The 14,818-nt window shown below is 45.4% G+C and overlaps 1 protein-coding gene across 10 annotated transcripts in view; it reads right to left on the bottom strand.

Moving 5' to 3' along the window:
* Nucleotides 1-9,262, bottom strand: part of CEP43 (centrosomal protein 43) — a 44,498-nt gene extending 35,236 nt beyond the window's left edge. For all 10 annotated transcript variants that reach the window (XR_013416135.1, XR_013416136.1, XM_077999203.1 and 7 more), the window contains exons 1-5: nt 9,145-9,262; nt 8,541-8,594; nt 3,776-3,830; nt 3,215-3,303; nt 2,634-2,771 (exon numbers count right to left, since the gene is read on the bottom strand). Coding sequence is in view for 8 of the 10 variants with exons in the window: in XM_077999203.1 (XP_077855329.1) it covers nt 2,634-2,771; nt 3,215-3,303; nt 3,776-3,830; nt 8,541-8,594; nt 9,145-9,246 (438 nt within the window). In the remaining 2 variants the exon portion in view is untranslated. The remainder of the gene's footprint in view (nt 1-2,633; nt 2,772-3,214; nt 3,304-3,775; nt 3,831-8,540; nt 8,595-9,144) is intronic.
* Between the last annotated feature and the right edge of the window lie 5,556 nt (nt 9,263-14,818).

The raw sequence follows: 14,818 nt of genomic DNA on the forward strand, positions 1-14,818 counted from the left end.
AATACAGTCATCCCTCAGTATCCACAGGGGATTGGTTGTAGGACTCCACTGTGGACACCAAAATCCAAGGATGCTCAAGTCCCTTATGTGAAATGACATATTTGCATATAATTTATGTACTTCAAATCATGTCTAAATAACTTATATCTAATACAATGTAAATGCTATAAAAATAGTTTTATACTAGATTTGCATTCTTTTGTTGTATTGTATCCAAACATTTTTCTTTGAGATGGAGTCTCGCTCTGTCGCCAGGCTGGAATGCAGTGGCACAACCTCGGCTCACTGCAACCTCCACCTCCTGGGTTCAAGCAATTCTGCCTCAGCCTCCCAAGTAGCTGGGACTACAGGCGCACAACATCGTGCCCAGCTAATTTTTCTATTTTTAGTAGAGACGGGGTCTCACCATGTTGGCCAGGATGGGTCTCCATCTCTTGACGTCATAATTCGCCCGCCTTGGCCTCCCAAAGTGCTGGGATTACAGGCATGAGCCACCGCGCTCAGCCAATCCGAATATTTTCAATTCGCAGTTAATTGAATCCACTGATGCCTACTATAATGACACACAGAGTCCTCTGTGCCAAGCACTGTGCTCAAAGCTTCACAGACCCCCTCCAGACCTGTAGGCACGATACTTCTGTGATCTCCGTGTTGCAGATAAGGAACCTGGGCACACGGAGGCTGAGTGACTGCAGGCTCACACAGCTAGAATGTAGCAAAGCTGGGGTTTCACCCAAGTAACCAGAGTCCATGCTAGTGGTATGTTAAGGAAGAAAGATCAATCTAGACACAAAAATGTGCATAAACACCACTGCAATGAGGTGAGCCAAAGCACAACTACTAAACAGAAAAGAAAATGAAAGGCCAGTTAGAAAGAGAAGAGAGTCCTTCAGGGGCACAGAAGCCAAGTGGGGAGAGGCAACAGAGGTCATCAAGACCTACAGATTGCTGGCCCCAGGAGACTGGGTTCTTTAGTTTGTTTTTGATTGCCTAGTCCCAGCACAGTATCTATCAAATAAGCACACAATAAAAGCTTGCTGAATATTGATAAATGAAGGAATGAAATTATATGCACAAGCTGAAGTGACAACTTGTGCTCTGAGCAAGCCGCCTCACTCCCAGCCAGCCCGGGATCTGGCTATGCTCTCCTGCTCCCACACTTGGCTGGCACTGTTCCAACTTCTCGGAACACCCTTCCCAATCCTCGCCCCACAACTGACATCCTACTCTCACTTTAAAATTGACTTCAATAAAATTTTGGCATGTGACAATTGCTTCCTCCTCTAAACTATTCATAATATGTTTGCAAATAATGTGTTAAATGACAATTCCTCCATAATCTTAAACTGTTATTTAAATGTTAACTTCCTCATTTGAGCACATTTTATGTTAAATAGCTTTGCGCTCTTCAGAGACATAGAAGTTTCTTATATTTTATCTTATGGTACCCACGAAGTCTATTTACCATGCCTTATATATATTAGTACTCAGGCAAGCTTTATCAATTTTCAAAAATTCTAATAGAAAGTATCCTCTGAGATTCACCAAAGAAAATAAGTAGGAAACCTATATAGCCCTCCACATTCTTACCTATAAATTGGACTAAAAGATCACATTTAATCAAATATCTGTAACAGTTACAGATGTTACCTATATCTATAAAACAGAGTATCTTTATGTAAAATTAATGTATGAAAATAAAAATTAGATCATTAATCTCATTAGCACAATTTCTAAAAAAAAGGTTGAGTATGAAAAGTACTACTAATCAAAAAAGTATAAGTTTGAACTGTTTCTAAACAGTTTAAAGCAAAATCAACAGCTTAGTTTTAAGCTTAAAGAGGCCTTTAAGTCCAAAAATTTATTAACTATCCTATAAATCAGCCCTTTTATATTTAACTAAGATGTTTTAATAAAAATAACAGCAAGTTGAGTGCTTCTGTTGGCTTATGCAGAGAAGTCTCAGAACACTGAGGTAGGGCCTGGTAGAGCCCACTTCATACACAGTATGAAATGAATGGAGGATCAAGTGAGGCAACGAGGAGTTGGGATTTGTTCCAGACAGTTTAGCTCATGACCCAACACTCCTGAGGATCAAAAACCAGAACAGATGTGCCACAGAATCAAGAGTCAGCACATTCCTAATTTTCATTAAAATTTGCATTGATACAATCTGAATGCATTTCATTTCGTTTTTAAGGAATATCTTCCAGTATGAAAACCTTAATTTAGGCCGGGCGTGGTGGCTCAAGCCTGTAATCCCAGCACTTTGGGAGGCCGAGACGGGTGGATCACAAGGTCAGGAGATCGAGACCATCCTGGCTAACATGGGGAAACCCCGTCTCTACTGAAAAATACAAAAAACTAGCCGGGCGAGGTGGTGGGCGCCTGTAGTCCCAGCTACTTGGGAGGCTGAGGCAGGAGAATGGCATAAACCCGGGAGGCGGAGCTTGCAGTGAGCTGAGATCCGGCCACTGCACTCCAGCCTGGGCGGCAGAGCGGGACTCTGTCTCAAAAAAAAAAAAAAAAAAAAAGAAAGAAAACCTTAATTTACTATATATGCACTAATCTGCATCGCTAAACTAAGAAGCCAATAATTAAAATAGAAAAAGATAACACAGAATTCTACTTACTTCCCCAGTGGTTGGCCCTTTTTCTTTCTGTTGACAGCGCCTGATCACTTCTAATAATAAGGGTCCACCCACAGTACCTTCTGCTTCAATTATACCTAAATCTCGAGCTAAATTCTCTCGACCTTCGAGACCTTGCAGCTAGAAAAGATGCAAGTGCACAAAAAAATAGCAGAAGTTATTTTAAGAGTAAAGAAAATATTTTCAGAGTTTAAAAACATCTTTAAACTCAGAGACCGTCTTACTAATGAATGAAATGTCTATTTTAAAAAATTATGCCTATTTCTTTTACAGAGCCTCTACTTTCAAAGTTTTCATTAACAGGTGCAATCTAACATCGTATCAAAATTAACCCTACAGTAACACTTTTATTAGCAAGCTTTCAAGTAACACAAAGCAGCAACACTTGTGCCAGCTATCTGAAAGCTCATATGGCTTTTAAGAAAAACAGATAATCAACTACCAAAAATAATCTAAATGTAAAAAACTATCAGTTGTCAAATTCTATTAACTTTCAGCTTAATATTAACTCATTTGTATCAAAGAAGGTTTCAAAGGATAGATGTAAAAATCATTATTCTTACTGTGCTAGTTTCAGGTTGAAAAACAGCCAAAGTAAAGTCAAGGTTAAAAAACTGAAGAAATTCTGCAACAAGACTAGCCACTAAACGACCTATAAAGATCAAGAAAAAGGTAAGTAAGCAAACCTTTAAAAACCGAATTTTTTAAATTAACATTATGAAATAGATACACTAAATTAAGGAAGAAAGGTTTCTGAATTTTTTAAGTTACAAATTTCGTCTTTGAATAACATGATTAAGTAATGAAAATCTCAATCTCCTAATTTTTTCACTGGGATCATCAGTCTGTAACTAACTGTAAGACAGTCATCTCATAGATTTCAGTGTTTCGCTTTTTAATAGCTAATATTGGCTTTTTGTAGTAAAACTGGCTTTAAGCAACATCCCAAGTATGAAAATATGTAATAGCAACACAATTGTTGTACAATGAAATATTATTTTAAAATGAAGACCTATAAGAATTGCAGACTTAAAAAAACTCCCTGAAATTCCTGATTTCTCCCAAATGGTATCAAGATTCAAAAATTCAGAGATAGATAAACAAGAACAAGCTGAACATCTTACCGTCTTTGGTATTTAAAAACTTTTTCAGGCTCTCATTGACTAAAGGAGTTTTGTTCTGTTAAAAAAAAAAAAAAAGGTTAAGTGTCCTGTGTTTACCCTAAAAACAAATACAAAATATAAAGTTTAAAGTTTTCATCGATAAAATTATGGTATTACAAAATCCATTCTATAACTGTTAATTACTACAGGACTTACTTTGTGCTATTTAGTAATTTCTCAAAGTTAATATAACAAAACCATATATGATTTGTATTTATTTTTAATTTTAAATATTTTATAAACTTTTGAAAATATTTTCAAATACCTGTGTGAAATAAAATTAAATGTCAACAACTGTTTATTATTTCAAATATATGAAGTTTGATATTTTGTCATCTCAGGTATCTACCATTTATAGCATACTTATTATGAACAGGAATTTAATTATACACTTGTAATTCCCAGTTTATCCATGAAATGTGAGATGATCTTATGTGGCCCATAGGCCAACGTATTTTTGTAATTATACATTTGAATAAGTATGGAAAAAATACTTCTAGATCATCAAGCCTCTGAGTGTTGCTGAGAACAGGCTACAACAGGTGGCACATGGTAAGCTTCCTTAAGACCACATTAATTGCTGCTACAGTGGCAGCCTCATACACTGCTGATGGGAATACAAAATGGCATAATGAGTTTGGACAGCAATTTGGTTGTGTTTCTTAAAAGTCACAAATATTCCTAGCATGTGACCTAGTCACTTCACCCCTACTTATTTTCTCAAGAGAAATCACAGATCCAAGCAAAGACTTGCACATGACTGTTCACAGAAGCCTTACTTGTAATACTCAAAAACTGGAAACAGCCTAAATGTCTGTCAACAGGTAATCGCTAAACTGTCGTATCTATACAATGTATTAATGAAATGATTTATGAATACATACTATAATATGAATAAATTTCAAATGCATTATGTTGAAGAAACCAGACCAAAACAAAGAGCACATACTACATGATTCCATTTATATAATTCTTAAAAAGGTTTGGGGTGGAGGAGAGGGTTACAAAAGGGGCACAAGGAAAACTTTTGAAGGTCATGGATATGTGCAGTACCTTGATTGTGGTGATCATTTCACAGCTGCATAAATTAACTATTAAAAAAATCAAACTGTACATATTAAATACTTTAACTTTATTGTAGGTCAATTATACCTCAATAAAGTTGTTAAAATAAAAGACAAGGAGAGGCGAGATCATAAAGGTAGTTGGCAGGCTGGTTTAGGGAATTCTAAGATATTAAGTCAACTGAAATATTTAAAGAGAAAGGAGGGACAAGATCAGATGTGTACTATAAACAGCCAGTCTAGGAGCAATGTGGAAAAATGACTTCAAGGAGATGGTGAGGGACACCACAGAAAGGGAGGCTGGCACATAGGAAGGGGATAAAGCAATCTGGAAAAGAAAAAACAAGCACAAAGGAGGCAGCAGAGCACTCCCTTGGGGACACTTCAGATATACACCTGACACACACAGAGGCAGGTGATGACTGAGCAGGAAGTAAGAAGAGCAAGGCTTAAGAAACGCTTAGATTTCTTGCCAGATAAATGATGGTCCCATTAAGGGCATAATATAGTGGGCAGTTTAACATACAGGTCTGAAGCTCAGGAGAGAAATATGCATGAAAGTTACATGGCTGGAGTTACTGGATGAATAAGGTCAGTCTGTGAGAGAGTACAGAATGACAACTGTGGATGAGTCTCAGTCAGGTGTACAGGAAAAAGATCATGCTAAACAAACCAAGGAGTGGTCAAAAAAAGAAAAACAGAACAGAAAAAGGTCTCAAAGGTCAAAGACGTTTTCAAGAAGGAGGAATCAAGAATGTCAATCACAGGCCTAGCGTGGTGGCTTACACCTATAATCCCAGCACTTTCGGAGTTTGAGGTGGGAGGAATGCTTGAACCAGGAGTTCGAGACCAGCCTGGGTAAAAGGAGAGACCCCATCTATACGAAAAAAAATTTTTTTAAAAACTAGCTGGGAGTGATGGTGCATGCTTGTAGTTCCAGTGACTTGGAAAGCTGAGGCAGGAGGCTGAGGTTTCAGTGAGCCATGATCGTGCCACTGCACTCCGGTCTGGGTGACAGGGTGAGACTTTGTCTCAAAAAAAGAAAAAAAAAAAAAGAATGTCAAATGTCACAATCATCAACCAGGATAGGTAGGAACTAAAATATGCTCACAATTAGGAGACTCCTCTTGACTGCAACAAAAGAAATTACTTAGGGTGGTAGTGGTAGATTTAAGATTTTAAGGGGGCCGGGCGCAGTGGCTCAAGCCTGTAATCCCAGCACTTTGGGAGGCCGAGACGGGCAGATCACGAGGTCAGGAGATCGAGACCATCCTGGCTAGCCCGGTGAAACCCCGTCTCTAGTAAAAAATACAAAAAAAAAATAGCCGGGCGAGGTGGCGGGTGCCTGTAGTCCCAGCTACTCGGGAGGCTGAGGCAGGAGAATGGCGTAAACCCGGGAGGCGGAGCTTGCAGTGAGCCGAGATCCGGCCACTGCACTCCAGTCTCGGCGACAGAGCAAGACTCCATCTCAAAAAAAAAAAAAAAAAAAGATTTTAAGGGATTGGCCGGGCGCAGTGGCTCACTCCTGTAATCCCAGCACTTTGGGAGGCTGAGGTGGGTGGATCACAAGGTCAGGAGTTCAAGACCAGCCTGGCCAAGATGGTGAAACCCCATCTCTACTAAAAATACCAAAAAAGGCCGGGCGCGGTGGCTCAAGCCTGTAATCCCAGCACTTTGGGAGGCCGAGACGGGCGGATCACGAGGTCAGGAGATCGAGACCATCCTGGGTAACACAGTGAAACCCCGTCTCTACTAAAAATACAAAAACTTAGCCGGGCGAGGTGGCAGGCGCCTGTAGTCCCAGCTACTCGGGAGGCTGAGGCAGGAGAATGGCGTGAACCCGGGAGGCGGAGCTTGCAGTGAGCTGAGATCCGGCCACTGCACTCCAGCCTGGGTGACAGAGCGAGACTCCGTCTCAAAAAAAAAAAAACCAAAAAAATTAGCCAGACACGATAGCAAGTGCCTGTAATCCCAGCTACTCGGGAGGCTGAGGCAGGAGAATCACTTGAACCCCACCCAGGGGGCAGAAGTTCCAGTGAGCCAAGATTGCGCCACTGCACTCCAGCCTGGGAGACTGAGTGAGACTCTGTTTCAAAAAAAAAAAAAAAGATTTTAAGGGACTAAGGGCAGCCCAGGATATAATAAATGGAATAAGCATGAACATTCTTTTAAAATGCGGTTGTGCACGCCTGTAGTCCCAGCTACTCCAGAGGCTGAGGTGGAAAAATCAAGCCCAGGGAGCTGAGGCTGCAGTGAGCTATGACTGCACCACTGCACTCCCGCCTAGGCAAAGGAGTAAGACCTTGTCTCAAAAAAACCAAAGCAAAGCAAACCAAACCAGGTTGTGAAGGAAAACAACCACAGTGGTATTAAAAGCAGAATGTAAGTAAAGGAAAACAGTTTACTCCTAATAGTTATTTAAACATGTTTTCATGCTCAAAAGAAGCGCCACCAGAAAAGGATGGGGTCAAAGACACAGTAAATAATTAAAGACTTGAAAGTATACAGAAGACAGAATGATTATTCTTAGGACAGAGCCTCTTCTAAAGCAGTAAGGAAAGAGGTACAGATAAATATAGACACGGGTAAACATTTTCACAGGTGAGCAATAGATTGAGGGATAGGAGAGGAGGACATAGAGTTAGGATCTAATGGCTTCTACCTTCCCTGTGGAGGAAGCGACAAGACCAAGTGTTCAGAGAGAAGGAAGCAGGGGTGACACAGAAGGCTATTGCACAGGTAGGGTGAAGAAGAGAGCTGCTGGGTCTGCTCAGGACCTAACCAGGTTGGTACCTGCCAATTTGCAACATCAGCAATCCACATGGTTGACTGACTCCTCTCCAGGAGCACATATGTGTAAAATGGGAAGAGAGTTAGTTTGCTGGGTTAAATGATCACTGAGATGTCTTCCAGACCCCCAATGACTGTAAGGCAAGGTAATTAGGGGTCCAGACCCATAGGGTCCAGAACAAAACGCCACCAAGAGAAGACTGACGCCTGCACAGACATGGAAAGGGCAAATAACTGAAGATTTTGATGAAATTAGAGATTAGGTATACAGGTCTAACGAAGTGAGAGGGCAGGAGACTGATATGTCATAAAGCAAGAGTTTAAGACTTTGATGATGGTTCTATTCTTGTTGACAAATTCCAGAATATTTACTCAGGATGGTTGGTGGGACTCAGAAAAAGTTAAATTACCCACGTAAACATAGAGAAGTGGTTGCACTTTTAAAATAATCACTGTCTTTTTCATTGTCAAAATAATTGAGTGGTCAGATAATTTTGGGAAAAGTTGCATACTACATACCCCGTTTTCATAGGAATTAATAACATATCAGCTTATTAAAAGATCTGAGTGAACCTGCACTTAACACATTGACAATGGAACCATTTCTTCAAGAAACTCCTATGAACTTTTGTTTCAGATTTAGCATTGGTATCAGAGTTACTGCGGTACCTTAACTTTAAGATTACCCCCAAATTCAAAAACTATACGAAAAAAGAATAGTTTTGGCTCTCTCTCAATAGTAAAATAATCCTTAACAGTTCAAAATTATCCCTAGCTATACATTACTATAAACTATTTTTAAGACGGTTTTTAATGAACGAGAAATTAAGTATTAACGAACACAGCCATGTTAAAATCTGGAAACTTCATACCTCTACTTTTTCTTGCTCCTCTAGGGCTAAAAACACAGCTGCTCGGAGTTCAGCCTTAAAAAAAAAGTTAAGAAACAAGAAATTACCATTTCAAGACAATTTTCACAACAAGCTCACATTTAGCCAGCAACAAACACAAGCAAGGCAACGAGCTGGGCGGGCAGGTGCAAAGGCCAGAAACGCCTTCCGAAACGTTCTCAGTCACACAAGCTCTGTGACCCCCAGGCTTTGGCTGGACGCGCTGCTTTCCCGCCGCGGATCATGCCCAAGTCTGAGGAAGAGACGCTGGGGCCGCGCTCCAGGGCCGAGGTGCGGGCCGCCCGTGTGGCCCCCAGGCCCCACGGTCCCGCCCCCACGGAACGCAGCAGGGGACGGACCAGGCGCCCCCAGTCCGCGGTGCCCTCCGGGACCACACGAACGAACGAACGAGCCGACCTCCTCTGTGGGGCTGGCAGGACGGAGGCCCTGCCGGGGCGCGCCCCCAATGCCCCCCGGCACCGGTCCCTCGCCAGGGAGGCGGCCTCCTTGCCGCGACCGTTGTGACGACCGCTGTCCACACAGGCCCTGCAGATCCGCCAGACCCGGCCCCAGCCTCCGGCCTCACCTTGATGCGGTTCAGGACCCCGCTGTTCTCCAGCGTCTGCACCAGCAGGTCCCGCAGCTCCGTGTCCTCCTCCGCCACCACTGCGGCCGCCGTCGCCGCCATCTTGCTTCTCCAAGACAACCGCCCAAGCCACGCTAACGGCCAACGGCTGCAGCACGGTCCGCTCGGCGCGCGCGCTGCGCAGCCGACGCAGCCAAGGCCCCGCCCCGACGCCCAGCGCGCTATCCCCGCCCCCTGGCGACGGGAGGCGGGGCATGGAGACCTCGGGGTTGACGCTGGGCACCCAGCCTTGCTGAGCGCCTGACCACTGAACCGCGAAACGCAGGGTGGGCGCTGGGGGCGGGGCTTCGGGGCGCGGGTGGGCACGCAAGGGGCGGGGCGTCGAGGCGTGGGGGGCGGGGCTCGGCGGGGCCTTCAGCGGCGAACCCGTTGGCCGCCGTCGCTTGAGGCGCGAGCTTTGAACCCGGCGAGAGGTGAGGAGGAGGCGCCCTCGCGCGTGGAGAGCCGACTCCGCCTGGACTCCGCCGCCCACGGCCGCATTCCCAAGCCCCACAGGATCGCCGGAGTCATGTTATTGACGTAATTAAAGCATACTAGCCTAGAGCTGGGCGGGCTGCGGAAAGGAGGCCCCGAGACCGAACCTGCGGCCCCTGCAGCCCCGCGGGCGTCGGGGAAGGGACTCCCGAGAGGTCGCGAGGGGCGGAAGGCCCTGCGGGCTGTCACCCAGAAATAATGTCCTGAGGCCCCCTAGCCAGGCGAACGGACACTGCTCGGCCAGGGTCTCCGAGGCTAACCGGAAAGGCGCTAGGCCCTGGTGCAGGGGCAGGACGGCCCCAGGAAGAGCCGAGGGCCGAGGAGGGCGTTGGGTGGGCTCCGCGCTGCCCGAGCTGGGGCAGCAATCTCCACTCCCTCCTGCCTCGCGGCCCTCCGCCGACCGCCGGGCGGCCGCGGAGAGTCCTGGACCTCTTCTGGGCCCTGGAAGCCCCGTCCCGCCGGAGACTACGCGCTCTCCGGGTGTCCATCCCGCCGCCTGGGCTGCCCCGCGCCCCTCGCCTTGGCAAAACCAGCTCCCCGGACCGAGTCCTGCCTTGGAGAGTGCGGGTGCGCAAGGTCAGCCGAGCTGTCGGTCCTGGGGTTTCGGGGTGCGCCACTGTATGGCGGCGTAAGCCGAGAAGTGCCCGAGGCCGGGCTCCAGCAATTGAGAGGCTGATCTGGCCACGGTGAAGGACGCTCCTGGAGGAAGGAAACGGGAATCAGAAACGGGCCGCGCCTCTCCCGAGGATGGCGTCGAGGGCTTCAGCGCCTCAGGGTGGGCGGGAGGGGAAGGCAGTGTGACCCGCGTGGCCGACGGAAAGGAGCAGCGGGAGCCGTCGCCTTACTGAAGCTACGGGAAGACAGCCGGCCTCGCTGCGATGCGCAACCCTCACCCTGAAGCCCTCGGCTCAGGCGCCAAAGGAAAGGCTCCTTCGGGCAGGACTCAGCTTTCAGCTTAGGTTTTTTTCCTTTGGCTAAGTCAATTGCGGTGCCGAGTTGTATTTTCCTTTCACAGAGGTGTGTCCAAGAACCATTCTTGGGAGACGCCTGCCGGCCGCTTTGGGATAGGGCCTGTCTGCCCATACTGGCTTCCAAACGCCTCTGTGTGTTCCTGTATGTGGGTGTGCACAGACCACAGGATGTCCACACTGGCTTCCAAATGCGTCTCTGTGTTCCTGTCTGTGGGTGTGTATGCACGTGTCACGTGTACACACAGATCACAGGGCGTCCACACTGGCTTCCAAAAGTGTCTCCGTGTGCCTGTCTGTGGGTGTGCACGCACGTGTCACATTTGTACGCACAGATCACAGGGTGTCCACCCTGGCTTCCAAATGTGTCTCTCTGTTCCTGTCTGTGGGTGTGTACACATGTGTCACGTGTATGCATAGATCACAGGCGTCCACACTGGCTTCCAAATGTGTCTGTGTTCCTGTCTGTGGGTGTGCACGCACGTGTCACATGTGTATGCACAGATCACAGGGCATCCACACTGGCTTCCAAGTGTGTCTCTGTGTTCCTGTCTGTGGGTGTGCATGCACGTGTCACGTGTGTACACACAGATTACAGGGCATCCACACTAGCTTCCAAATGTATCTCCGTGTTCTTGTCAGTGGGTGTGTATGCATGTCTCACGTGTGTGGGCACAGATCACAGGGCGTCCGCACTGCCTTCCAAAAGTGTCTCCGTGTTCCTGTCTGTGGGTGTGCATGCATGTGTCACACGTGTATGGGCATTCACAGTGGCTTCCAAATGTGTCTCTCTTCCTGTCCATGGGTGTGCATATATGTGTCATATGTGTACGCACAGATCACAGGGTGTCCACGCTGGCTTCCAAATGTGTTCCCATATTCCTGTCTGTAGGTATGCACACATGTCACGTGTACACACAGATCATGGGGTGTCCACACTGGCTTCCAAACATGTCTCTGTGTTCCTGTCTTAGGTGTGTATGCCCGTGTCACATGTACACACAGATTACATGGCGTCCACACTGGCTTCCAAATGCATCTATGTGTTCTTATCAGTGGTTTTGCATGCATGTGTCATGTGTACACACAGATCACAGGGCATCCACACTGCCTTCCAAATGTGTCTCTGTGTTCCTGTGTATGGATGTGCATTCACGTGTCACGTGTGCACACAGATCACAGGGCACCCACACTGCCTTCCAAATGGGTCTCCATGTTCTTGTCAGTGGGTGTGCACGCACGTGTCACGTGTGTATGCACAGATTACAGGGCGTCCACACTGGCTTCCAAATGCGTCTCCATGTTTTTGTTAGTGAATGTGTACACATGTCACATAGGTACACACAGATCACGGGACATCCACACTGGCTTCCAAATGTGTCTGTGTGCCTGTCTGTGGGCGTGCATGCACGTGTCATGTGTATGCACAGATCACGTGGCATCCTCACTGGCTTCCAAACGTGTCTCTGTGTTCCTCTATGTGGGTGTGTATGCACGTGTCTCATGTGTACACACAGATGACAAGGCATCCGCAATGACTTCCAAATGCATCTCTGCGTTTCTGTCTGTAGGTGTGTACGCCCATGTCACATGTGTACACACAGCTCACAGGGCACACACACTGTCTTCCAAATGGGTCTCTGTGTTCTTGTCAGTGGGTGTGCATGCATGTGTCACGTGTGTGCACACAGATTACAGGGCGTCCACACTGGCTTCCAAACACCTCTGTGTTCTTGTCAGTGGGTGTGTATGCATCTGTCACATGTGTATGCACAGATCATGGGTTGTCCACGCTGGCTTCCAAATGTGTTTCTGTGTTCCTGTCTGTGGGTGTGCACACATGTGTCACGTGTATGCACAGATCACAGGGTGTCCACATTGGCTTCCAAATGTGTCTCTGTGTTCCTGTATGTGGGTGTGTATGCACATGTCTTATGTGTACACACAGATGACAGGTCATCCACAGTGACTGCCAAATGCATCTCTGCGTTTCTGTCTGTGGGTGTGTATGCCATGTCACATGTGTACACACAGATCACAGGGCATCCACACTGGCTTTCAAATGTGTCTCTCTGTTCTTGTCAGTGGGTGTGGATGCACGTGTCACATGTGTACACACAGATCACAGGGCACCTGCACTGGCTTCCAAATGCATCTCTGTGTTCTTGTCAGTGGGTGTGCACGCACGTGTCACGTGCATACACACAGATTACAGGGCATCCACACTGGCTTCCAAACACATCTCTGTGTTCTTGTCAGTGGGTGTGTATGCCTGTGTCATGTATATGCACAGATCACAGGGCATCCACATTGGCTTCCAAATGTGTCTCTGTGTTCCTGTATGTGGGTGTGTGTGCATGTGTCACATGTGTATGCACAGATCACAGGGATTCCACACTGGCTTCCAAACACATCTCTGTGTTTCTGTCTGTGGGTGTGTATGCAGGTATCAAATGTGTACGTGCAGATCACAGGGCGTCCACACTGGCTTCCAAACACTTCTCTGTGTTCCTGTATGTGCATGTGTATGCACGTGTCACATGTACACACAGATCACAGGGCATCCACACTGGCTTCCAAACACGTCTCTGTGTTTCCGTCTGTGGGTATGTACACATGTATCGCATGTGGAAGAGGTAGGAAGAGGCTAGAAGAGGTAAGGGTCGGGAAGGTGCAGTGCACTGTTGTACTGTTTGCGCTTTGTGTGTGTTTGGTTAGTTTTGCAAGAATATGTTGGTAAAGGAGAGAGAACCCCAAACAACTGATGAGCAGTGCTACTGAAACTCAAATATACACAGGAATGACAAGGAAATATCTATGAAAAAAAAAAGCAGATTCTGGAACTCCAACCCCCTGAGATTGTCACTTATGGGGTCTGCAGGAAGTTTCAGGAATCCGCATTTTCTTCTAATAAACGTGATCTACAGGTTATAATTTGAGATACAAATAGAATATAGACAGAAAAAATTTGAAGTTTCCTGCCTAGCCCAATTCTTCTCACTGGTAGTGTCTGTTAAATTGGAAAGATATCTCTTTCCAGACATATTAATACCTTTTATACAGTTGACTTGAACAACATTAGTTTGAACTGCTTGGGTACACTTATATGTGGATTTTTTTCAGTAAATGGAAAATTTTTGGCAAAGGCAACAATTTTGTGAAAAACCTCACAGATGAATCTCTTAGCCAAGAAATATGGGAAAAAAAGAAAAGAAAAAGCTAGATATGTCATGAATGCATAAAATATGTGTAGATACAAGGCTATTTTATTATTTACTACCATAAAATATATACAAGCCTGTTATAAAAAGTTAAAATTTATCAAAACTTGCACATACAAACAGACAGTTACATGGTACCCATTAGGTTCAAGAGAAGTGTAAACAGTTGTAAAGATGCAATATTAAATCATAACTGCATCAAATTCACTGTAGTACATAGTGTACTACTGTAATGATTTTGTAGCCACTTCCTGTTGCTATTGCAGTGAGCATCAGTGTTGCTGGTATTGGGTAAAAATTCCAAGTAACATAATCATCTCTGAGTGAGCAGTTGATCTCTCCAGTACATTGCATATCACAGTAAAAGGTAAGCTCTTGAGGTTCTCACATATTTCTCATTGAGGTTAGTGCAGTACTGTAAACCTTGAGTAACACCATGGGACCCTTATGAAGTGCCATTAGTGATGCTGGAAATGCTCCCAAGAATCAGAGAAAAGTTCATGACATTACAGAAAAAGTTGAACTGCTTGCTATGTATTGTAGATTGAGGTCTGCAGCTAAGGTCGCCTGCCGTTTAAGATAAATGCATTCTTTTTGTAAGTAAAATTACAGACATCCCTTGATATCCATGGGGGATTGGTTCCAGGACCTCTCGTGTACACCAGAATCCACACATACTCAGTATAAGGACTGTTGTATAAAAACAAAAGGAAGTTTATGAAGCCATCATTGCAGCTACACCAACAGGCGTGAAAACCTTGCACTTTTTGGGAAATACTTTTTTATTTCCTATTGCAAATGTAGCTTTTTGTGGGTGCAGGATTGCTATGAGAAAGGCATACCTATATAATCTAATATTCAAGAAGAAGTGAAGTCGTTATCTGACAAAGCAAAACGAAGATGAAGGATGGTATGATAACTTTAAAAAGAGGTTTGGCTTTCAAAAAATGT

The sequence above is a fragment of the Macaca mulatta genome, chromosome 4, assembly GCF_049350105.2.
Source record: "Macaca mulatta isolate MMU2019108-1 chromosome 4, T2T-MMU8v2.0, whole genome shotgun sequence".
Classification (NCBI taxonomy): Eukaryota; Metazoa; Chordata; class Mammalia; order Primates; family Cercopithecidae; genus Macaca; species Macaca mulatta.